This window comes from Typopeltis vanoorti, chromosome 22 (genome assembly GCF_054136105.1).
Source record: "Typopeltis vanoorti isolate ZY-2024b chromosome 22, IOZ_Tvanoo_1.0, whole genome shotgun sequence".
NCBI lineage: Eukaryota > Metazoa > Arthropoda > Arachnida > Uropygi > Thelyphonidae > Typopeltis > Typopeltis vanoorti.
In genome coordinates, this window is record NC_143570.1 from 4,270,614 (window position 1) to 4,298,329 (window position 27,716).

Consider the following 27,716-nt stretch of genomic DNA (forward strand, 5'->3'; position numbering starts at 1 on the left):
CTGTTTAACTTGTACAGCGAATACATTTTAAGAATGGCAGGGCAGGAGGAGTCTTGAGTTGGAATTAAAATTGGTGGAAGAAATATACAGAAATTAATAATCTGAGGTATGCAGATGATAACCACCTTGCTAGCAGAATGCAAAGAAGATTTAGAGGAACTTATTATGAAAGTTAAAGAAGAAAGTGCTCAATATGGCCTTAAACTTAGCCTCAAAAAGACAAAAGTCATGGCAACAAGTGAACTTAATGATTTTGAAGTAGATGGGGAGAAAATGGAAGTAGTTAACAATTTTGTGCTCCTAGGATCCCGAATTGATAAAGATGAATATTGTACTGAAGAAGTTAGAAGATTATTACTCGGAAAGAAAGCATTGACAAATTTAAGCAAGATCTTTAAAGATATTAGTCTCGCAACAAAAATCAGAATCCTGAATGCAACGGTATTCTCTGTGGTACTATATGGATGTGAAAGTTGGATCTGAGAAAAGAGTGAAAGAAGGAAGATAGATGCATTTGAATTATGGGTTTGGAGATGCTCACTAAGAATATCATCGACTGTAAAGCAAACCAATAAATCAGTGATAGACAGAATAAAGCCAGATTGCTCCCTTGCAGCTATGATCATCAAGCAAAAATTGTCATACTTTCAACACATTATACGAGCAAATGATGACAGTCTGGAGAAGATGAAGATGCTTGCTAAAGTTGATGGAAGCAGGAGAAGAGGAAGATCAAGAATTAGATGGGTGGATGGAGTTAAAGAAACAACTGGAATGTACCTGGAAATTCTGAAAGATATGGTCAGGGACAGATCTGAATGGAGAGTGTATGTTCATGGAATCGCCAGGAGTCAAAAATGACTCGATGGAATATAACAACAACAATATTATGGTTATGATCAAATTTGACATAGTCTTTCAGTTTTTTTAAAGGCACAAAAATGTGCCTTTAAAAAAACTTAAAAACTTAACTCAGATTGCCATATACAGATCTGTACCAACTGGCATAAAAAATACAAACACAAGAGTGGTGGATCTTGTTATACGATCACAAATCTGCATAACTAAGGTGGCTACATTCTTTCCAATTGTGAAAAGTGATCATGCAGTCTTGACTCGGGAGGTAGCAAAACATGTGGAAATTCCAGTTAAGAAAGAATATATGTTGAACTGTAATGTAAATAATTACGATACACTTAGAAAGCAGCTTGAAGTAGCACCATGACACAAAGATTTGCAAGGGAAAGATGTTCACAGTGCATGGAGGATAGTCAAGGGGTATTTGAAGGAAGCAATATCATACTGTGTACCTAAAGCTAAGGAGGTAAATTTGGTAGGAGTTAATGGATGAGTAGTATCATTACTCATGAGCTGCAAAAAAAAAAAAAAAAAAAACATTGTGGAAGATATATAAGGAGAAAGGTGATCAGATAGCTCATGAACAGTAAAAGGATCAAGGCAAGAAACGTGACCCCCATGGTAAAGAAGGCAAAATCAGATTATGAGAAGAAATTAGCTGAGAAGGTTAATTTCTTTTCATAATCTGATTTTGCGTGCAACAAAAATCTCAAAGAATTATTTTTTTGTTATGTGGCAAGTAGGAGGCAGAATGACAATGGAAGGATAACTGATAAGTTATCCTTCCACTGTCATTCCTTTTAATATGATATTGCCACTGATACCACCTGTTCATGCCCATAATCTTTCTCAGGACTCTCATACCTGTCGTTTCTAGTCTTTAGCCAAGTATTTTATTTCTAACCCAGATCTCAGATCCATAAGTTAAAACTGGTTTGAACACTGTCTTGTATACAGCTAATTTAGTGTTTTGATTAATTTTCTCTTATTCCATATAAATTTATTCAGTTCACTTCCTACCATGCAGCTTTGTTAATTCTGTTGTCTATTTCCATATTTAATTTACCATCTTCACTAAAAATCGTGCCTAAGTAGCTGAAATGTTTTACTTGTTCCACAGGTTCTCCATTCACAACACAGTTGACATTTTCAATGCTTCTGCCTATTTTCATTGTTTTTGTCTTGTTATTGCTGACCATCATAGCAAATCTATTAAAACAGTTATTCAATTTAATCAGGCAATCTTGAAGACCTGTACTAGATTTACTTAAAAGTATAAGCATCATCAGCATAAAGTAAAGAGCGCTGACATTAACATCTCCAATTTTGATATCAAATTTAATACCACTTTCCTTCATAACATGATCCATATACATAACGAATATCAGAGGGGATAATATGCATCCTTGTATGACACCAGATTTAACATCAGACCATCTTCCTGTACTTTCTTCAATTCTAACTGCTGACTTACAACTCATATAAAGACGAAGTATTGCTTGATATAATGCCCCACCGACACCATATAACTGTAGCGTTTTGAATAGCTTTTGAAAATCTGATCTTGACAGCCTCTGTTTAGACTGAATCCAGCTTGTTCTTCACCAAACTTTCCTTTCACAATCCTTCTGAATTGTTTTTCAAGTATACTTGCATAAATCATACCAGGAACATTCAGTAGGGAAATACCTCTGTAATTCTCAATTTAGATTTCTTTCTCTTTTTTGTATATGGTACACTTTGAGAGCTACTCCATTCATCTGGAATTCGTCCCTCTGTCCAGGCCTTCTGAATTATGCATTGCAGCATTTTATACCTCCATATTTGAACATTTCTAGTCGAATATCACTCCAGTTGCCTTTCCATATTTCAAGTATGGATATGTATTCCTGACTGTAAGCCTGTTGAATGTTTTTTTTTTTTTAATCACTGTACTGTCACTGATTGTTTCATTTAACAATTTTTTGAAGTAATTACTCCATACATCAGTCTTTTTTTTTCTTTTCCAGTTTTCATGTTACCTTTATCATCTCTAATTCTTTTTACAGTACTCTTTCTTCAATTTCTGAGCTTTTTCAACAGCCTCCAGAATATCTGACACGTTACTGATATTTATTTTCTATGTTCATACCAAAGTCTTCTCATGACTTTTGTTTAGCTAGTTTTACACAGTGTTTAGCTTTCTTACATTTGTCTCTGTCTTCTCTAAGAGCACAAGCTGACATTTGCCAAGAACTTTTGATATGCTTTCTTCTTTTCCTTCACTGCCTCTTTAATTTCCTGTGTTCACCATGGAGTTCTGATTTTTCTATCCTTGCAGACAATCTCACCACATGTCTCTCTGGCTGAATCAATCAATGTTTTCTTCAGGGCTTGCTAATGAATCTCCAAAGTTTGGTTCCTGTTGTCAAACTCTTTCATTTTTTTCTTGAATAATCTTTGTGTATTTTAGTCTACAGTTCACATCTGAGAGCTGCTCAACTTTTATTCACTTTAAAACATTCTTACATGTTCTTCTTTTTAGTAGGAAATTCAATTTCATCCTGCTTGAGACTAAACGGTGATCAATTTCAAATCTTCTAGTGTTCTGCACCAGTGAGAAAACATTACTATCAACAACAAGTCAATGAGACTTTTCTTATTCTTTGCATCTCTCTCCATGTGAATTTGCACACATTTTTATGTTGGAACATGGTGTTAGGAATAACTAGTCCATATCCTGAGCAGAAATCCAACAGGCATTTGCCATTATTATTAGCTTTGCTCTTTTCCCCAAATTTTCCCAAAATATTTTTGTATGTCTGACAATCATTTCCTAGTCTGCTATTTAGATACAACTTTTCCTTTTTTATTGTGTCAGATGCTTTCTGTAAAGCCTCTAAAAATTTTTCCACTTCTACCTTTAGTAAAACTTTCTGTGGCACCATAAACAAAATAAGTCTCGTTGTGTTCTGATATTTGTCCACATCACTCTATTGTATTTGATACTGTCTGCCATTCAGTAAGATTATCCTCATATTTAGTATTAAATACTATAGCTACTCCTTTTTCCTGATTATTATTGCCTGAATATAACATTTTGTACTTATTGCTTAGATCTCACCAGTTTTGTCTTTTTTGTTTCAGTCACCCCTATTATGTCAATTTGATACTTATCCAATTCCCCAGCCAGCTTCATTTCTTTGCCATTCAGACTTCTTATGTTGATAGTACCAATCTTGTAATTTTAAAAATTTGTCACTTGTGACCACATGTAGAACCATCTCTCCCTATAATTATAGAGATAGAAAAAATGCATGGGGTGCTTAAGGGTCAAAGCTGTATAACTGAGAGGAGACCTCCACATAGCCTTTAAAGGAATGCAGAGAACCAACCAGGGCTTCTGACCTAATGTCCAATCCTCAGCTTCTCATGCTGCACCCTGTTAGGTATCTAGCTGGATACTGAACAAATGAGGGTAGGCTGACAATTTGGGATTTAGCCGACCAAATTCTATTCTTATTGGCTTAAACCAAAATACAAAATGATGGTACAACATGACAGAGTTTCATGCCGGCTGGGGCGTCGTCCGGTTAAACAAGGCTCCCGTTGATTTTGCCATGGAACCAGGGCAAACAGCAAAAAAAAAAAAAGTTAGCTACTGGAACAAATCTGAAAACACGCCCCCAACTGAATGTCACCAGAGTTAAAGATCGGTACTATCAACATAAGAAGCCTGAATGGCAAAGAAATGGAGCTAGCTGAGGAATTAGATAAGTACCAGATCGACATAATAGGGGTGACTGAAACAAAAACTGGTGAGATCTTTCTGAGCAATAATTACAAAATATTATATTTGGACAATGACAATCAAGGAAATGAAGGATTAGCCATAGTAATCAACACTAAATATGAGGCTAATCTTCTTGAATGGCAGGCAGTCTCAAATAGAGTGGTGTGGGCAAATATCAGAATGGGGAGCTGCACAATGAGACTTATTGGTCCCACAGACGGTTCTACTAAGGTAGAAGTGGAGGAATTTGTTGAGGCTTCAGAGAAAACAACGAAAAAAGGAAAAGTTGGTCCTTGTTGGGAATCTAAATAGCAGAGTAGGAAATGATCGTGAGAGACAAAAATATTTTGGGAAAATTTGGAGAAAAGAGTAAAGCTAATGATAATCAAATACCAGTTGGATTTCTGCTCAGGACATAGACTGGTTATTACTAACACCCTGTTCCAACATAAAAATTCACATGGAGAGAAGAGGTAAGGAATAAGAAAAGTCTCATTGATTATGTTATTTTCTATTGTGATGTTTACTTCCTGGTGCATGACACCAGAATGTACAGAGAATTTGAAATTGGAAGTGATCACTATTTAGTCTTGGGTAGGATAAAATTGAATTTCATTTTGAAAAGAAAAACATGTAAGAAAGTTTTTAAAGTGAATAAAAGTTGAGCAGTTCTCAGATGTGAACTGTAGACTAAAATACCCAAAGATTATTGAAGAAAAAATGAAAGAGTTTGAGAACAGGAACCAAACATTGGAGATTCAGTGGCAAACCTTAAAGAAAACCCTGATTGATTCGGCCAGAGAGGAATGTGGTGAGGTTGTCTGCAAGGATAGAAAAATCAGAACTCCATGGTGGACACAGGAAGTTAAAGAGGCAGTGAAGGAAAAGAAGAAAGCATATCAAAAGTTTTCCTGGCAAATAAGTCAGCTTGTGCTTTTAGAGAATACAGAGACAAATGTAAGAAAGCGAAACACTGTGTAAAACTAGCTAAACAAAAGTCATGGGAAGACTTTGGCAAGAACATAGAAAATAAATATCAAGAAGGGGGTGGCAAGATATTCTGGAAGTTGTTGAAGAAGCTCAGAAATGGAGGAAAGAGTGTTATAAAAGGTTGTTGAGAAACGAATTAGAGATGATAAAGGTGACGTGAAAACTGGAGAAAAAGATATCCTTGAAGTATGGAGTAATTACTTCGAAAAATTGCTAAATGAAACAAGCAGTAATAGCAAAATGGTAAAAAACACTCACCAGGCATACAGTCAGAAATATATATCCATACTTGAAGTAGAAGAAGCCATCAAAAGCTTGAAATGTGGAAAGGCAGCAGGAATAGATGATATTCGACCAGAAATGCTGAAGTATGGAGGTATAAAAGTCCTACAGTGGCTGTACTGCATAGTTCAGAAGGCCTGAACAGAGGGACGAATTCCTGATGATTGGAGTAGAGCTCTCATAGTACCCATATATAAAAAAGGGAAATAAAACTGAATGTGAGAATTACAGACGTATATCTATACTAAGTATTCTATTCCTAGTAAGATCTATGCAAGTATACATGAGAACCAGTTGAGAAGAATTGTGGAAGAAAAGCTTGGTGAAGAACAAGCTGGATTCAGGCCAAATAGAGGCTGTCAGGATCAGATCTTCACTTTACGACAAACAGTTCAGAAATCATGGGAATATAACAAAGATCTGTATTTAAGTTTTGTAGATCTGGAAAAGGCATATGACAAGTTGCCAAGAGAGAAGCTATTCAATACACTACAGTTATATGGTGTCAATGAGGCATTATATCAAGCAATGCTTAATTTCTATTTGTTTTCTTTTAGGCTTACACAGAGTTTAGAATACATTTTGGAAAATTATGGAGATAACTACCATGTTTGAGTAAAACTTTAGTTTAACATAAACCAAAATCAACATTCGATGTTTTGATCTTCATATCAAGGTCATATTTTGGAGCATATACACTATATACAGAGAAACAAGCTGCACTACAATCTACATGGTTTGCTAAAGTTACTGACCAACCATTACAACAATTATTGGCCTGACCAGTGGTGAAAAAAAAAAAAAAAAAAAAAAAAAAAAAAAAAAAAAAAACACCTTTACTACATCCACGCTAGAGTCCTGTTATTATTATCTGTTGGTTACAAAATTACATTGGGCTGGAGAGAGCATCATGTTTATAAATATATATTAGAAACATGATTATACATATAAATTTCAACCAGTTGCTATGGAACAGTTTCTAATACTAGCTAAAGGTTGCTTAAAGTCCTAAAGTATGCTAGATACTAAATATTAAGTTGGCTGAATATTTGTCATCCAGATATCCCCCCCCCCCTCCTATATAAAGAACACACACAACACTTTATAAACAAAAGTAAAAACATAGCACTTGGCAAAGATGATTTATTAGTCATTTTCGACGTTCCTGCCCTTTTTGCAAATATCCCAATCAATGACACAATTCTCCTCCTATGGAACAAATTTCCACCCGAGCAAATTTTTGAGTGTGTGTGCAAGATTTTTTTTTTTCCACCCTTCAGTCGAAATTGTATGTATATATATATATATATATATATATATATATATATATATATATAGAATGAATAAATTAATTAAATATTTTTGTATTTATTATATGAGTACATAATTTTAACACAATTTATAAATATTATATAAATCACATTGACAAATCAAATATAAAAAAATCTAAATTAAGAATTAGCAATTTTAGTTGTTTAAAAAAAAGAAACCTTGTGCCTTAATATCAGCAGAAGACTTTACTACTACTTCTAAATCTAATGTCTCATCCATGTCAAAGTGGCTAAGCCATCTAATCTCTCTCTTGGGACATTGTGGACCTCAAATAATTTTTAATAAGTCTTAATTTAGAAAAACTGCCCTCTGCACTTGCAGCTGTAGTTGGAATTGTTTAAAGAATTCGTAGTGATGTGTACAGATTAGGACAAAAGACTTATGCAGTTATTTGCACAAATATAATTTAATACTTCTTTGGGAGAATAATTATTTGATATCCTCCGAGATAATATTTTTAATTCACCTGATAAATCAATTGCTGAAATATCTTTTTGATCACCATCAGACAGAACAATTTCAAAGTCGAAACAAGCCAAAAATTGATCCACATTTATTTAGTTGTTCAAATCTCTCAGTAATTGATGAATCAAGAATTACATTTAAAAAATTAATCTGAAAATGTTGCTCAAAATTAGTAATTGATTTGTCAGGGCATACATAATCAAATTGAGTTTTTACACATCGAGTTCATATGCTGGTGTTAGTTGGGAAATCAGCATTTAACCCAATATTTAGAGCAAAGTTATGGGCTTGGTGTTTAACTTTCAAAAAATTACTTTTCCTTTTGTATGACGTCAAGAATTTTTTTGTGACATCTAATGATTTCAAGGCTTCCATAATATTGCAAGAGATATTTTGAATTGTTTGCTAGATGCATTGACTTCACTTGGAATGTCATAAACTTGAAAGAATTCTTTCCCCCCCCCCTTTTTTTGCTAACAAACTAGCTTCCAATTTTGTTTTAATGCCTTGTTGCCCAATTAAGCTGTCATCTTCTGTGATGAAAATTAAAGCTTCATGTATTTCTTTTACTTGATTTCATATTGCTTCAACGCAATTTTCCCATCTCGTCGTGCATAAAGGTTTTAAAGTAAAATTTTGGACGTGGTTTAGAACTTCCCATCGATGACTCGATGAAGAAAAGAAATTATAGATTGACTGAATAATGTCAAAAAATAAAACCATATGTACATTGCAGCTTGCTGCTTCGCTCAATTGCAAGATTGAGCAAGATGTACACATTCCTTGAACCAAGGTCAAGGAATACATACAACACAGACCAAAAAATGCTCTAGGATTTTTGTTCCTTAAAAGTGCTTGTACCCCTGCATTCTTCCCCTTCATATTTGACCAGTTGTCATATCCATGATCACGGATATTTTAGTATTTAAGTTTTTTCTTCTAATAATTTTAAAATTACTTCAGCCATACCACTTCCTGTTGTATTATTAATTTTAATAAAATCTAGAAATCTTTCCTCTATTTGTATATCTTTGGTTTCTTCATTTTTTTCTTTTACAGAAACATATCTTACAATTAAGGACATTTGCTCCTGCTGCGAAATATAAGTGGTGCAATCAACAATTATTGAAAAATACTTAGTATTCATTATTTTAGATACGATTTTTTTTTTTCATTTCATTACTCGATATATTAATGTTACTGTTTTGTATACATTTCCCTATATAATGAACATGAATTTCATTGTTTTTTATGTGTTTTACATGTTTGTGTTAATATGCTGTAAAATCCGCAAATAATTCAATCAGTTTCAAAAATTTTCCATTATTATTTGTATACAATATAGAGTATCTGAACTTCCTCTGAACGCTATGTTTTCTTTTGCAAGCAATTTAATAACCGATATTATGCATTTTAAAACATGCATCCAGTGTTCTTGTTCTTTTTTGGGTAATTTTATCTGATGTTGATCAATTGTAATGTCATTTTTTTAAACGATTTTCCAAATCAATCCATTTTTCAAAGTTATTAAAATGTTCTTGTGATTTTTTGTGGCACTAAAGAACTCGGGACATATGTTTCCAATCGTTATTTCCTTCTGAAATTAAGTTCGTAGTTCGAATATTAGAAAATAATTTGTCGCAGCAACAAAATACGACATTTTTTGAATTTGAGTAAATTAACCGAGATCTTTTAATGGTTTCTCTGTTACTCAAAATCCTATTATAATGCAATACATGAAAACTTCTATTATGTTCATCGCGTGGAAAAAAAGTCTCTTTTAATTCAACAGGAGGACCTCATTTTATTAATATATCAATTATGAATTGGATAAGTTTGGCCGTAAAGCTGGATCGTCAAAAAGCTCATAATTTAGTGTTGAGGTATTTGTATTTGAAGTCGAAGCTATTGGACGGATGGAAAGATGGATGTTTCTCAAGAGCCTGGATTATCATCTAAACACAAATTCGAATTCTCAGACTCACTGTCAGTGGGGGACTCCGCAGGAACGTCGCTTTCACTGACTCTTGTTTCTGATAATTTTAAAAATTTCCGTAATTGATTTTTTTTGAGCTTGAATAACTTCTCGTTTTGCTCATCTTTTTCTGTATTGATGATCAGAAAGAATTTTCATTTTTTTCCTCTGGTCTGCCATTTTTGTCTGTTTCTTATTTGAAATAATAAAAAAAACAAGAAGTTTATTTTTTTTCATAAAGTATGGGGCCCAAAACAACGTAAAAATTTAGAATCGAATCGTCATTTGTCAAGTCTTGGCCCTTTATAAAATCATTTTTTATCTGATTTTACTGCATTAAGAAAACAAATAAATTAGCAAAGTAAAATTAAAAATTACCTTGTTTAATATTAACTAAAACTCTGTATAATAGTCAATGGGTGCAATTTCCAATATATGCAAGAGTTCGTAAAATAAAAACTTAACTTTAGAAACTCGTAACTGATTACTGCTTAATCAGTTACGAGTTTCTAAACATGAATTGGCAACAAATAATTTAAAAATGACAGAATTAGAAGCAGAATTGTCAAATACATTAAATAAAGAATTGTTACAAGTGATTATTAATGTCTCAAAAAATTTGGGAATCAAAGCATTTGATAAAAGTAATATTAATTTACATAAAAAATACCTTAATTTGTTAAATCAACCTAAGAAAATACCAATAAATTACCGACCGAAAAATGGGTTGTCAACTTATCAACTGTCCACTAACAGAAGATGAATTAAATGTTCTAGCAAGAGGTCATAAGTTTGCCATTCCACCTAAATGCTTTCCATATTTAGATTTTATACATAACATTGAAAGAAACATCGGCCACTTTTCCAGTATTGAAGCCAACAGACTTCGTTTCGAAATAGCTAAAATAAACTATGATGCCAAACCTTCGGACTTAAATAACCCACCATCAGAATTGAAAGCTTTTACCTCCTTAAAACGTAATAAAAACATAATCATTACCAGAGCCAACAAGGGAAATACCACTGTGGTTCTAGATACCAATTCATATGATCGAAAAACTTATGCCAAACTTGATTATGATCCCACAAAAAGACAGTTCAAGAAACTGAACAAGTTACTTGATGAAACCACTTCTTTAGATGAAGAATCCATAAAAAAAAAACCCAGGACATACCATGCTAGACCTCCTAGAATATATGGTTTTCCTAAGCTTCACAAGAATAACGTTCCACTCAGACCCATCATGGATTCTATTAGCAGCCCGACTTACAAGTTATCAAGATTTTTATCTAACCTTCTCCATCCTCACATAGGCCACTCAGCCTCATCAATTAAAAATTCCACAGTTTCCACGCAAAAATAAGACATTCAACTGTTAGAAACTGGCTTTCTAATTAGCTTCGACATTGTCTCCCTCTTCACTAATATTCCCCATAAGGAAACTGTAGACTTGTTAACTCAAAAATTTCCGTTCTGATATTGTTGAATTATTCAAATTTGTTATCACGTCCGGTTACTTCACTCGGAAAGAAAAAAATTACAACAAGAGAAAGGAACAGCAATGGGGTCTCCCTTACCACCAAACTTAGCAAACCTGTTTCTAGAATACCTTGAAGAAAATATTTTCATGTTTAAACCCAAACCAAAAATTTGGCTATGATATGTCGATGACGTCTTTGCAGTTTGGGGTCATTCCGAACAAGAACTACATCTGTTTCTGGATAAAATAAACCTTCTTCATCCTTGCATCAAATTTATGCTAGAAAAGAATCTCCACAGGGTGTCTCCTTTCTGGATTTACACATCCAAAGAAAAGAAGATGGTTCCATCTCCACTTCTGTCTATCGCAAGCAGACATTTTCAGGTTGCTACATTCACAATTCTTATGCTCATCATCCATCTCAAAAATTTGGCATCATTAAATCATTGGTAACCAGAACACACAGATTCTGCTCCTCTGAGAAATCTCTAAACAAGAATTGGAAATAATCAAAACCACAGCCATACTAAATGGATACAATATTAAAACAACTCATAAAATCATCAATCATTTCCCACACATCAATCTAGACAAGAACAAACCCATTGGATTCCCATACCTTATGTCAAAGGCATCTCTGAACATCTTTCAAAAATTATGAAGAAATACAATCTTGCTACTACCTACAAATCCATCAACCAGATCTATAATTTGTTACCTTCTCCTAAAGACAAACTCTCACCTCTGATGCTACCTGGCATGTACGAGGTTCCATGCTCCTGTAAACTGTCTTACTATGGACAGACAGGTAGATCTGTTCACAAACGCATTTCGCAACATCAAGACCATATCCGTCTTATCAAACCACAGAAATCTGGCCTCGCTCAACACAGAGTTGAAAACCGAAACCATAGGATCCATTGGGAAAAGACCAAACTTTTACATAGATCTTTATATAAACATGAACGTTTATATAAAGAAAGTGCTGAAGCCCTACTTCACACACCAAATCTAAACCGTAATGATGTTCTTGCAATTCCTAAAGTATGGGAAATTGTCATACAAAATTGTGTAAAATTAATAATTTTTTTCTCTCCAGATATATTTTAATTTAATTCTATAACACGCTACTGCACGCATATTGGGATTCCACTGTAATCATGCGCCCTAACTGTCTGTTATTCCTAGTATTGTTTGAATTAACTGTACTGACGATGTCCTAAGATACTTAGGATGAAATATTTATGTATTAAAACTTATTACTGTGGTTATTACGTGTGTTTGTTTAGTCATGAACTCTCCACAGGTTTCTTTGTATAATGGAGAGCTTATATAATTAGAATAAAATATAATTAGCTTTATAAATATGAATATATAAATTTAATATTTTTTTAAATATATGATATATCCAATTTAATTTTTTTTCCATTATTTTCTGCCTCCAGTATAATTGTAACAAATGTTTATTAAGTTTTCAAGCTGAGGCATTCATCCATTCCACCCTTGCCTCGGGCCGGGCCTGATTACGGCCCTCTTTGTCCACGTAATACATTCCGATTATTTCATGTGGCAAAATAAATTTTACCTACAAAAAGTAGGTATGGCCATGGGTTCACCACTATTCCCCCCCCCCCCAATTGCTAACTTGTATATGGAAGCTTTTGAGCAAAGTGCTCTCGATTCCTTCACTCTAAAACCTACAGTGTAGCTTAGATATGTTGACGATATTTTCGTTATCGGACCACATGGGCGACAAACATAAACATATTCCTTAGCCACCTGAATGAACAACATGAACACATACAATTTACTATCGAAATTGAAAATCAGAACTCGCTCCTGTTCCTGGATACACTGGTCACTCGTCTTCCTTCAGGCAGTCTATCCTTCATGGTCTGCTGCAAACTGACACACATTGGCCAATACATAAATGCAAAATCATACCACCATCCATCACAAAAATATGGAGTCATTAACACCCTTAAAAACAGAGCTATAACAATTTGCTCTAATCAGCAAGCTCTTAAACAAGAATTAAATATTATAAGCAACACATTTATAAATAATGGCTATAACAAAAATACAATTAATAAAGTTCTTCATAAAACTTCCATCAAAAAAAAATCTAGATTACAGTAAAACCATAGCCATCCCATACATTAGAGGGTTATCAGAAAAAAATCAACAGAATCCTACACCATTATAATCTCAATGCCACCTTTAAACCACCTACAAAACTAAAATACATATTCTACTCCTCTAAGGATCCTCTCCTCACATTGGCACATCCTGGAGTTTATTGCATCTACTTCACCTGTAACTTACCTTACATGTGAAACTGGACGTATAATCCCTATATGTAAAAAAGAACACAAAAGACACATTAAATATAACGATTTTGGTGAAGCAGGCGTCTCAGATCATGCTCTCAACACCTTACACCAAACTGATTGGAAAAGTACCTGCTCTTTACACCATACAAAAAAAACCTGGTATGAAAGAAAATTTAAAGAAGCCTGCAAAATTCTGATTAACCACCCTAATATTAACAATAATGGTGGCATGAAAATTCCAAGAATCTGGATGGCACATATTCAGCCAACTTAATATTTATTATCTAGCATACTTTAGGACTCTAAGCAACCTTCAACTAGTATTGGAAACTATTCCATACCAATTGGTTATCTGTTGGTTACAAAATTACATACCAATGTAATTTTGTAACCAACAGATAATAATAGGACTCTAGCGTGGATGTAGTCAAGGATTTTTTTTTCACCAGAGGTCAGGCCAATAATTGTTGTAATGGTTGGTCAGTAACTTTGGCAAACCATGTAGTTTGTAGTGCAGCTTGTTTCTCTGTATATATAGTACATACTCCAGAAGATGACCTTGATATGAAGGTCGAAATGTCGAATGTTGATTTTGGTTTATATTAAACTAAAGTTTTACTCAAACACGGTAGTTGTCTCCATAATTTTCCAAAATGTAATCTTTATTTCAGTTGTAAGTCAGCAGTTAGAATTGAAGGAAGTACAGGTAGATGGTTTAATGTTAAATCTGGTGTCAAACAAGAATGTACATTATCCCCTCTGTTATTCATTATCTATATGGATCACATTATGAAGGAAAGTGGTATTAAATCTGATATCAAAATTGGAGATGTTAATGTCAGCTCTTTGCTTTATGCAGATGATGTTATACTTCTAAATAAATCTGCTACAAATCTGCAAGATTCCCTGACTAAATTGAATTATGGTATGAAGGTCAGCAATAACAAGAAAAAGATAATGAAAACAGGCAGAAGCATTGGACATATCAACTGCATTGTGAATGGAGAACCTATAGAACAAGTAAAACATTTCAGCTACTTAGGCATGATTTTTACTGAAGATGGTAAATTAAATATGGAAATAGACAACAGAATCAACAAAGCTGGTATGGTAGGAAGTCAATTGAATAAATTCATATGGAATAAGAGAGAAATTAGTCAGAACATTAAATCAGCTATATACAAGACAGTGTTCAAACCAGTTTTAATTTATGGATCTGAGTCAGCAGGTGCATGAACAGATGACATCAATGGCAATATCATATTAAAAATGTGGATAATAGGAAAGAACTTGACATTGTCAGTATTGAGGAATACGTTAGCAGAGCTAATCTCAGGTGGTATGGTCATTCAAACAGAATGGGCGAGGAAAGATTAGCAAAACAGATGTTCTCTGCTAGGTTGGCAGGAAAACGACCCAGAGGAAGACCAAGATATAGGTGGATTGGTATGGTAAAAAGTCCCTTAGACAAAAGAAATGCAAGATCTGATGATGTTGGAGTCTTGACAAGTAACAGACTGATTTGGAGGAAATTGTAGATAGGAAGTTAGTAATGATGTAAATTTTTCATGCAGTACTATCATATTCTGTACACCCCTTCAGGGTATATGGTAGGAATTTGATGATGATGATGAAACAGATATTCCAGGAATGGTTCACAAATCATTTTGTACCAGAAGTAACCAGACATAAAAAGACTTGGGACTTCCAGTATGACACTATTATCTTATTATTAGATAATAGTTTGGCACATCAGGAAACTGACTCTTGCTAGTAGAAATATTTCTGCTGTCTCTCTCTTTGCTGCCAAACTGTAGTGCCGTTATTTAACAAGTGGATTTAACCAATAATCAAAAGCTTTAAACATTTCTACATTTGATTTTGAAGGGACACCAGGAATTTCTGAAAAAAAAATATACAATAAAAGCAGCAATATGGGCAATAGTGATCTTTAAGAACATAAAAGTCTTCACGCTAAAGCATGCCTGGAATAAAATTTGGACGTTGGCAATTTTTGATTCAGAAGACAATGATGAGGAATTTGAGGATTTTAAAGAAAATGAAATTTCCAAAAAAAAAAAAAACTCATTTACATTAAGAAAGTAAGTGTTTGAAGATAAGAGAGGTGTGTGATCTGGGAATACTGCCCAAGAAATACACAAATGAATATAGAATGATGGCAGTAGACCTTATGTACAACCTCTTACTGATGAAGAGTTAATTGAATATTGACTAACACTAATCCACCACCAAAAAGAAGGGGACAGCAAAGATGATAAGATGAAGATACCGAAGACTAAAGTTTATCTCTGGAAACAGTGCAAAATCATTTGGACAAATTCAAGACTTTCATAGGAAAGACCATGTAAAGAACCACCTAAACACTTTCTCAAAATTCCATGGAATTCAGATCCACTTCCTGTTGCAGAGCAGAGCTGCTGTTCAACTAGCTTAACTAAGTTTATGCAGAAGGAAGAGAATGCAGCAAAACCACTGAACTATGAGCAATCCACTCTGCTTTTATTATTAGACAATAGTTCAACATCTCCAGAAACTGAAGCACTTGCTAGCGAGTAAGAGTTTGTGACAAGCAGCTACCTGCTTGTCACAAACATTAATGTTAATTGTTAATGCTTGGGCATTACTGAAAATTCATGCAATTTATTTTATGCTGTCTTTTATATCCTATCATGCAATAGGATAAAGGAGAGCCTATCCTACAATTGAGTTGTTGGAAGGACAGAGCAAACCCATATCAAAGAGACCTTAAGGATATGATATAAAAAATTGGTTTGATTTATTATTATCCATTTAAACAAGGATATAAAAGAAAGGGCATCTACAATAAGAAAAAATATACTAGAAGCTATTAATGATGATAGAATGTTTGTGAATGTTGCAACTGCTAATCAAATGGACATAAATATTAATTTGGGAAAACATTACTACACCCTTTTTTTAATCACTGCAGAATTTAATTTTTAATCACTGCACTTCATTAGCCTAAAATGTATTTATTGTAAATAAATGTATTTAAATAAATAAATAAATACAAAAAAGAAGGGCACATGTATATTTTAAGAATCATCCTGAAAGGATCTTAATTATATGCTATACTAGATAATTTATTATCATTATTCACAGTTCTCCTGTAGCATCGAGGGAGAAGTTTTTACAACAAACCTCCACAGTAAGGTAGCCAATCATCTTGGTTTATCTGGGACAGCCCAAATACTTATCCTTTGTCCCAGAACGTGTTTGAAAATACCAGATTTTGCGAACTAGGCCTTAAAATTTTAAAGAAAAAATAAATAAATAAAGGTAAATGAATTTTATAAACTGAGATCTGTAATAGAGTATTAATTTCTAGTTTGATCCATTGTTGTGATTTCGATTTCAACATTTCAGCAATAGACAGATGGTCCTTATGAAAGTATGCCAGTCGTTTTTAGGTTCCAATCCATAGACTGATAGCGAGTCATGATCACCCCCTTTTAGTTATACTAATTATAATTGTATAGTATTATTTATCTATAAAAATGTAAACTATACAGGATGTTCGGGATAAATTTGACATATTTATAATTAATTATATTTTTCCGTAAGTTACATGTATTAACACACACTTCTCTTCATTTAAAAGTTTGGACCCTTCTTCATTCATATACAAGATGTCAGAAAGGATGGATAGCTGGAACCCACCTGAATCATGGAAGAGAATAACTTGTATCATGATGATTCGTGCCCGCCATCAAAATAAGGATATTACGACTGCTGCCCAATGCTCCCTGAATACAGTAAAAACAATCAGGCATGAACTAGAGACTTGCAATGGTGACTACGAGGATGTAGCAAGAAGAAAGATCCCTAGCAGACGATCTGATTGCGTTCGTACAGCAGAATTCCTCGCAAATCTGCAGGAACAGGTGTTGAAGAACCCTGGCATTGGAATTTGGGCTTTGTTCGTGGAGTTGCTAACTGTAGTCAAGCCCTGGATAACAAGGGTAGCCAATGGTAGGCCGTATGTATGGCAGCAGGATTCGGCCCCTTGCCACACCTCTGGGAAAAGTCAAAAATGGTTGTCTGAAAATTTCTACGACTTCACCAGTCCAAATGTTTGGCCTCCAAACTCCCCAGACCTTAACCCCATGGATTATTTTGTATGGGGCGCAGTTGAAAAAGACACCAATCGCACTTCCACTAATACAAAAGCCCAGTTAATGGATAAAATTAAAACAGTTTTTGCGGCCCTTCCCAGGGAGACTGTAGCATCAGCTTGTTCGAGGTTCCGAAGCAGAATTGAAGCTGTGATCGATGCTAATGGTGGTTATTTTGAGTAAATCTTGTTGATAGTATTGTAATTAACTCTGCCTGTAATGTTTTTTTGTCAATTCATTAAATTTAATAGATACAAAGAAGATTTTCTTTTTCCTTATGAAACTGTCAAATTTATCCCGAACACCCTGTATATAATATAAATTTTGCTGAGTTAAATAAAACCTATATGCTAAAAGAAACAATAAAGGAAATAATAACATTCCCACCCACAGTTATTATTAATAACTATTGCACATTATTCAATGACAACTCTGATAAGATCAAGATGAATATCAATGCATTCCATGTGTGCCCTCCACAGAGATATATTAGGGAATGTAAGAACAGATTATGTTCTAGCTCGTAAATTTCTAGACCCTGTTCCTTAGTCCACAGATTCACAATGGAAAGTCAACTCTGCTTGCAATATATCTTAAATCTATTCATACTAATTCCATTCATGCATCACTCACTCACTCACTCTCTAAGTTTAAAAAGTTATTCTGTTCCTAGTTCTACCATTTGAAAAATCTCTCCTATCTCCATTCACTAAATACCTCTCAACAGCTTAACATGGCAATTTTATTCTTTTCATTCATACATCTATGCATCACAACTACACAAAAAAACAAAGTTAAAAATTAGTCATTTTCAGGAAACTAAATTTAGATTATTAGTGATAAATTCATCTATGAAACAGCCATTTTAGGACAATACGACAGGTTTCACAAGTTTATGTTCTATGCATTACTGGTTACTCCTATGCAGGAGTAACCAGTAGTAGGGAAGCATTTATATGATTTCTTGACTTGTAACATTTTTCAATGTTCTTTTAAAAAAGTGTCACAATTTTAAATTTTCAATGGAAGTGAGTTAGATGATCTCATGCTGAGATACCAAGGTTTTTTTTCTCCCAGAAACTCAGGTTTTCATCCTATATATAAGCAAACTGACTATGGAATACACACAGTTTAGACAAAAAGTACTGTGGTAGTGTCTTTGTAGTAGTACTAGTTGGATGATTAAGTAAGGGAGATGATGATCATGCACAGTAGAGTAGAGTGCTCTCCCATGATGAGTCCTTGGAGGTGTCATGTAATAATAGTAATAAATCTGTCATTTTTTTGACTCTGCAAAGTATGATAGATCATATAGATTCATTCAAGTGCCAGCAATTCATGGTCATTTCAGTGTAGGAAAAAATGACACTTCCATTTTTCTATTAAGTGATTACTATAAATAATCTGCATGGTTCTCCTGATTAATTTAGTGCATTCATTAGCACATGCAAACACACCCATTATCAGCAATTTTTTTTAAGTAGTCAACATTTCACTACTTAACTATCAGTGTAAAAATCAGAGTATATTTAGCTGTCTGTTACTCCAGGAGATCTTGCTAAGTGGACACTATTTAAATGGTAAAAATCAAAAACGTACAAAATTGAAAAAAATCAAAGTATATTTACCTGTCTGTTACTACGAGGAAGTCTTGCTAAGCGGACACCATTTAAATCGTATAGTCTTACATGTCTGTTATCATGAGGAATGGCTATGATGTGTTGCTGGCTTGATACTGATAACCTATATTGCAAAATAAATTAAGACAAATTTGAAATTGAATTTATTTTGATAGTATGCATTGCCAAAAATAACCTGCTCTCATTAATATCATTAATTAAAAAAAAATAAATAAAATTAAAATGTGCTAAATATATACTACAATTTATTTAGCTTGGCTGAGTGGAAAAATAAAAAAAGCAGCAAAAAAAATATATATATAATAAAATAAAAACTCTCAGCTATCCACAATACCAAACTGTAGAGAAGGAGACTTGAATAAGATTGTGGTATGAGTTGCCAAGGGGAGAGAAGACATTCACGGTATATTTGGAGAGAGAACTGTTTAAGAAAAGATCAAGAACACTGGTAGAATGATAAAAATTGTCTGATATTCTGGTTGGTAGATTGACAATTTGTGTTAGGTCATGATTGATAGCAAATGATTCAGTTTCCCCAAGGAAGACAATCTCACAATTTGAGTAATTAGTTTGTAAGAAATCAAATTTTAGTGATAGGTTGTCTAAAAGGTCAGCAAAATTGTCAGAGTTAGGAGAGCAGTAAAGGCAACAAATAAAGTGAGGTAAGGAAATCTTGAGCCAAAGCAGATCAAAAAGTGGGGATTCTAAGATGGATAGCCTTTGATAGGGGATATCAGATTTCATAAAGCACATGTTACACCCTTTTGCAAAATGCATAAATTCAAATTGGTTCCACATCCTCGTTCAAAGAACATTTTTCCCAGAGCAAGAAGAAGTCACATTGGAATACAGTGGATGTGGAACCAATTTGAATCTGAATTCATGCAATTTTGCCATTGCAATGGCCGATGTATGGGAAGGTGCATTGTCTTGATGAAAGAGCACTTTTTTGTGTGCCAATCTTGGCCATTTTTTCTTCAGTTCTTCTTTTAAACGGTCTAACAATGACGTGTAATAGACTCCTATTATTGTCTTACCCTTTTCCAAATAGTCTATCATGATAATTTCTTGGGAATCTCAAAAAACAGTTGCCATCACCTTCCCAGTTAACAAAACAATCTTTGCTCTTTTCGGTGCTATTTCATCAGGCATTGTCCATTGTTTTGACTGCTGCTTGGACTCAGGTGTGTAGCGGTGGATCCAAGCTTCGTCTACAACCATGCATTAACGCAAAAAATTGCAATTAACATCACCAAAACACTGTGCTGAAAAGTCTTTTCACATGCGTTTTTGATCGACAGTCAACAATCGTGGCACCCATCGTACACACAGCTTTTTGTGTGCCAATCTTGGCCATTTTTTCTTCAGTTCTTCTTTTAAACAGTTTAACAATGACGTGTAATAGACTCCTATCATTGTCTTACCCTTTTCCAAATAGTCTATCATGATAATTTCTTGGGAATCTCAAAAAACAGTTGCCATCACCTTCCCAGTTGACAAAACAATCTTTGCTCTTTTCACATGCATTTTTGATCGAAAGTCAACAATCATGGCACCCATCGTACACACAGCTTTTTTTTCATGTGCAATTTTTCTTGCAGGATATTATACACCCATTCAGTTGAGATGCCTGCAATCTCAGCAACCTCAAGCACTTTCACTCAGCGGTCTTCCATAACGAAACCATGGATTTTGTCAATCATTTCCTTCGTAGCGACCTCAGTCAGGCATCTGGAGCGCTTCGTCTTCGATGGATTTACGACCATGTTTAAACTCATTTATCCAAAAATAAATAGTCATTATTGCTGGTGTAGACCCATGAACTGCATCTAAATCGGCTTTGATCTTCGCAGTGGTTCACTTCTTCAAATAAGTGTTTTATCACTGCACAAAACTTGTTTTTCTCCATTTTTAGGAAAAATGTGAACACGGGTCAATTTTAAATGTCTGCCAAATGAGAACTACGCATCGCACGTGGTAAAATTTTGCCAGGGGTCATGAAAAAGATGATACGTGCCGACACTGGTATGAACAAACTGTGTCACTGTCTATTGGAAATTTACCAAACTTTTGAAACAATCCTCGTATGGAAGTGTTTCTTATTGGAAAAAGTTTCGATATTATTTTGGGTGAGTTGGATTGGGTTTTTAATATTTGTTCCAATTTTTTTTGTTATATTTTTCATATTTTAAAAGTTTTTTGTTATTTTTATGGGAGAGTATTTTGTATCTGCAGTTAAAACTAGTATTTTTATGATTGACTTTATGTGTAGAGTGGTTGATTCAGAAAACAAAGAAAAGAGGTGAGGGACTTGTGAACATAACTCATACACAGAGTATGCTCAGATTCCAGTTCAAGTGTGGCCTCAGACAATGTGCTCTGCATATCACTGACCCAGTGTAAGTGGCAGCAGAATTATTCGCCAGCTAATCAGGAAGCCTCCAACAGATGCATTACCCCAGGTTTGCACTATCTGGTGGCCAGTATGCAGAAAAGTGTTTTACTGCTGTACCCTCAAATAAAACAAAAACTAGTCCGCGCGGTTAGCCTAGTGGCTTTGCGCTTCGCAACCATATGCCTGGGGAAGGAGTGTCCTAGGTTCGATTCCCGTCCACGACGTGAGGAGCTTAAGGATCTTCCTCAGCCACAGCCAAGTTAGCCGGTCTTGGGCAGCAGGGTTTTTTCTGCCGGTTTATCTGGGGTTTTTCATCCCGCAAGCAGGCAAACCAGCCCAGTGAACACACAGGTTACAGTCATAAATACTTAGGGCAAGGAAGGCAACGGGAAACCACCTTGCTCATAATCATCTCTCCCTAGAATGGTAGCATATAGCTACCCTCCCCCGGCCGTATGGCAGATGGGAACCAGAAGAAGAAGTCCCTAATGAAAATGATAGTGTAATGAGTATACCTAGCAAGGCCTAACATCATATCATCACCCTAACAGCATATGAGAAGAAAGGGAATACAGAAACTGGAGGTCCTACTATGGGGATGAAACATGGCAAAAGGCACTTCACACATCCAAAATGCAGGTTGATGGTATTTCACCCAGCAATGAAAGGAATCTATCACCTAGAGGTCTAGGTGGCATTTCCTCACGACTAGGAAAGACATGCCTTTAAAGCGGCAATACTAGCCTGGCCAAAGTCCTGTTTGTGAAAAAGGCTCTGGCGGGGGCTCACCTGCTTTCATGAGTTCATTGTTAAATGTCATACATTTCATGTCCTTAGCTAACATAATATAAACATGCTCCTGATGAAGTGTACCTGTCGGCAAACCAAACTAGTCTAAAATTTTAGTTTATTAGTTGACACCATGTTGTTATAATACCAGAATATTGAGGAATGTCTTTACAACTGCCAATATTAATATCAACAGATATCCATGGACTCCTCAGCTCATTGTACCTTGACTTAAATGCACACACTGTCCCTGCACTCACCACACTCTCAGACAATGCATTCCAATAATACACCACTCTCTATGCAAAAAATCTACTCCTCAATCCCTTCCTCATACAGCTTCCAGGGATGGCCTCTTATTCTCTCCCTGTCTCCAGATATTCTATGAAAAATCTTAACCACACTAATCTGGTAATTACTCTTTACCAACTTTTTGTCTTGATCATCTCTCGTCCTCTTCCTTCTATCCACCAGTCTCTGTGATTTGCATTCTCTCAATCTGTCTTCATGTTTCACATTCCAAAGACCAGATACCAACTTATTCAATTGTCTCTGGACCTTCTCCAACATATCATCATCCTTTTGAAAACCTGGCAATCAAATCTCTTCACAGTAATCCATATGTGGATTACTGTGATTACTATTTTTATTCATTTTTTACTTATTTGGAAATCTTGCTCTAGAGATCAGGAATGTGTTGAAGCCATTATGACTTCCAGTAAGTGTGTGTGAGGGGTTTCTTAAACATTTGGCACTGAAATTCATTTGCACCTAAAGGCAATTGCAAGCATCCATGCCTGTGGAAGGATTTGAATCTACAGCATGTAGATTCAAATCTATTCACAGTAATCCATATGTGGCTTGTTCAGTCTTGTATAATAGAATCAAAACATCCTTACTTCTATATATTAGTATTATCTGCATCATTCCCATAATACACTGCATTGTCTTCACAATTTTAGCAAAATGTCCATGAAATTTCAAGTTTCTCTCCACCACAACCCCCAAATCCTTCATCTCCTCCAAAAATATCGCCACCAATCCTATGCTCTGCATCCCATCTTTGCTTCCCAAATTTGAAAACCTTGCACTTTGTAACATTAGTAACATCTGCTCTACTTTTCATAACTCTCTCCAGAGGTGCATCATCTGCAAACAACTGAATATCACCATTTAAGCATGTCTGAATGTTATTTATATACAAATTAAACAACGATGCCCCCAAAACAGACTCCTGGGGAATGGCACTAGTGACTTTCCTCTTCTGGGATATCTCTCCCACATACACAACCTGTTGATACCTCTCAGACAGCCAATCTCCAAATCCAATACACTAATCTACTATCCAATCCCATCTATTTCCAGTTTAACTACTAGTTTGTCAGGTGGTAATCTATTGCAAGCCTTTGCAAAATCTAAATTACTACTGTATATGCATCCCCTCTTGTCCAACATATTCATTGCTTTGTAGCAATAAGCAAGCAGATTGCTTAAACACTATCTTCCTTTAGTAAACCTATGCCATCCATTAAAGAGAATTCTACTGCTGTCCACCCGGTTCTGAATCCTTGTCCTCAACTTCTCCAACACATTGACCACAATATTTCAGACAAGCAGATTGGCCTATAATTCGAAGCCTTAGTCTCATCAACTCCTTTATGAAGCAGAACAATTTTGTCATCTTTCCATTCCTTTGGGACCTGGGCTAATCTAAGACTCATGTTGAAAATGTACATTAAAGGTGCTGTTAACTCCCAGGAACATTCCCTCAAGACATGCAGTGATATACTATCAAATTTACTCAATTCCTCATATACCTCCTGCTCACTGAGCATCAGTGGTTCTTCCCCCCCCCCCATATCCACTGTTCTCGAGTTCTGCATTATGTTACAATCACAAGGATGGAATACTTTAATGAACTGCTCAATTAACACCTCTACAATATCCTCTTCAGTGTTTATCATTTTTTCATCACTGACCAATATCATCCTCCCATAATCATTCTTCCTTTTACTGGCCACACATCGAAAAAACTTCCTAGGATTTCTTTTAGCATCATTTGCAAACTGCTGCTCATTATGCACTTTTGCTACCCTTACTGAGTCACCTTCCTTTCTTGCTCTTTGTACTCCTCATGTAACTGATTATCTCCACCTATCTTGTGCCACCTCCACAATGTCTTTTTCTTCAAGGTTGCACTTCACCTATTCAGTCACCCATTTTATGTCTATCTTATTTAATCTCCTGACCTTTGGGATACACTCAGTCATTGCATCTGCCAAATAATTCCTGGGTAGAGACCAAGCAGTATTGATTTCCTTCCCATGCAATTCCTCATTCCATGATATCATATTATTATCATATCATTATGATGATATGATAATTGATTTATAACAATATCTTCTGATGAGATAATCAAATCCATGACCCTTGATCCACATGTGGCCTCTGTTACGTACTGCTTAAGGTAATTATCCCTTAAAAACTAGAGAAATTCATTCTCTTTGTTTCCTGATACGGTCTCTTCATTCCAGTCAATGTTACCATAATCGACATTGCCCATAATGATTACTCTTTTCTTATTAGCCAGATTAATTTGCCTAAATATTTCCTTCTCAATGCCTTCCACATTATCAGGTCTACAGCAACACCCTACCAAACATTTCATCCTGTCCACTCCACTTCACTCCATACTTCTTCAAAACCACTGGCAGCATTTGCTCCTGACAGCTTCACCCTGGATGGGCAAAACTCCTCTGCAATAACACTCCTCCTTCCTTTCTGCTTTGTGAAAGACTGCATATCTGTCCATCTTTATTCAGAATGTCATTCTCATTCAACCATGTCTCACTTATACCAACCATTTTTCAACGCTACAGTGTCATTCCCCTTGTTTCTAATACGTCTAGCATTTATAAACATACACTAGCTCGTTTTTGTTTGTATAACAAGTCCCACTAACTCCACTTCTTGGACATAACTCCTCTATACTCTCCCTTATCCATTCCTGTTTATCATCACTGATACTACACCTCTCCGCAGACCTAAATATCCCCACACTCTTGACCGTCTTAATCCTTTCTTGCACACTCACACATATACTCCTGAAACCATCATCCACAGTTCTCAAGCAATGTCGGCCTGTCCACCCTGATCCCTCCCCCCAGGTTTCCCTGGGGGGAGGGATCAGGGAACTTTGTTTGTGAACTTCTCCATTCACAAACTTGCCTACCTTACTCCTCTGATCTTCCTAAACTTTTCATTGCAAGCTCATGGTGAGTTCATTTTTTCTATATTTAATAAGCTAGAGAAGTTGCACATGAAACAGAAAAACTTTCTGAACAGATTTACCTTTCTGGTTAGATACAAAGTTCTGTTTTGTTAACCTTTCCCCTCTCATTCTATTTAAGTGACCATATAGTTTAGATTAACTCTGCTTACACATTCTTGAATGCTAACAATGTCCAGTTCCTTTGCAATAAGCTTCATTTTTAATATGATTCTGTAATACCATATGTTCAATATCTGTAGTCTCTAGTCTTTGATCGAGTGCTTTATTTCTAGCCCAACTCTCAGATCCATAATTTAAAACTGGTTTGAACACTGAACATGTATACTGCTAGTTTGGTGTTTTGGCTAATTTTTCTCTTATTCCAGCTCCCATTTTCAACCACCTGTATGTGTGAGAGAGTTTTTTCAACTTAACACTTTTTGATGTTTGCAGAATCAAACATGGGCTACAGTTTGACTTGTTGCACAACAATATATCATGTTTTATTTTAGTTTATAATTGCATATTAATGTTATGTTTAAGGACTTTATTAACACACATGGCTTATAATTAGGTTATCATCTTACATCATATTGTGTTAAAGAAATATATTTTCCATACTAATCCAACCCCCCCCACCCCCCACCAAAAGACCAATGTTACCAAATAATTTATATTATGAGACAATATTACTACTTCTGGCAATGTAATACTGGAAATATTTATAATAAAAATTTAGGACTATTACTATAACAATTTCAAAGAATACAGACTTAGTGGTTCATGATAAAAATATGCTGAAAGGGGGTGGCAATCCCTTTCAGCATATGAAACAGGTTGCCATCATGAACCGTCTAAAAAAAGGTATGAACTGCATGTCTATAATTTGCTATCTCAGTCTTGGTGCCTATATTTGTGCGGGTTTCCAAGCTGAGACTCAACAGTCTACTCAGAAGCAATGCCGATTCCCTTGCACATTCTTGTAATATGTATACTGATATCCCATATAATTCCATGGTCATATTTGCATTGAGATTCTGCAATATTATAAGTACTTCCAATTCATCACTCTCTATTCCCACACCAGTTCCTGCCACATCATCATCAACAAATTCCTGACATGTACCTTCAAGGGATGTACAGGATATGATAGTACTACATGAAAAACTACCATCACTAACTTCCTATCTACAATTTTCCTCCAAATCAATCTGTTAAGACTCCAACATTATCAGATCTTATATTTCTGTCTTCTAAGGCACTTTTTACTGTATCAATCCATCTATATCTTGGTCTTCCTCTGGGTCTTTTTCCTGCCAATCTGGTAGAGAACACTTGTTTTGCTAATCTTTTCTCCCCCATTCTGTTTAAGTGACCATATATGACCCACCTGAGATTAGCTCTGTTAACACATTCCTGGATGCCAACAATGTCAATTTCTTTCCTAATATCCTCGTTTTTAATATGACATTACAATTGATGCCATTTGTACATACCCCTAATCTTTCTCAGGACTCTCAAATCTGTTGTCTCTAGTCTTTGGTCCCAAATATCACAAAGATAGCAAAATGTTATGGAGCTAATAAAAATGGAGGAAAGAATATTTTAAAAGGAACCAGAGATATTTAAAAAAAAAAAAAAAAGTGGTATGAAAGCTGGAGATAAACATTCTATAAGTTGGAGTAATTACTTCTGAAGAACACTAAATGAAACAAGAAGTTACAGAATGGGGGGGGGGTAGAAAATATTCCCATGAAAGAGGAAAATAGTGGCAATGGTTTTAAGGAAGTGTGGTGAGGGGGGGGGGGGTAGGTGAAGGTTGACAGGAAGAGATATTTAGCTGGATAGTGCTATAGGCCAGGGAATGTGGAGGATGTTGATGAAGAAATATATATAAGTAACTTGGGTTAGTGAACAAGGGAAGGGTGGTTATAATTATGGTGGTATAGACTGGAATGAAGAGACATTGTTTAGGA

The 27,716-nt window shown here is 35.1% G+C and overlaps 1 protein-coding gene across 3 annotated transcripts in view; it reads right to left on the reverse strand.

The window, feature by feature from the left end:
* The window catches only part of Wdr37 (WD repeat domain 37), a 277,960-nt gene that overhangs the window by 1,559 nt on the left and 248,685 nt on the right, over window positions 1-27,716 (reverse strand). For all 3 annotated transcript variants that reach the window (XM_090412382.1, XM_090412380.1, XM_090412381.1), the window contains one exon: window positions 19,274-19,388. In XM_090412382.1, the coding sequence (XP_090268508.1) occupies window positions 19,274-19,388 (115 nt within the window). The remainder of the gene's footprint in view (window positions 1-19,273; window positions 19,389-27,716) is intronic.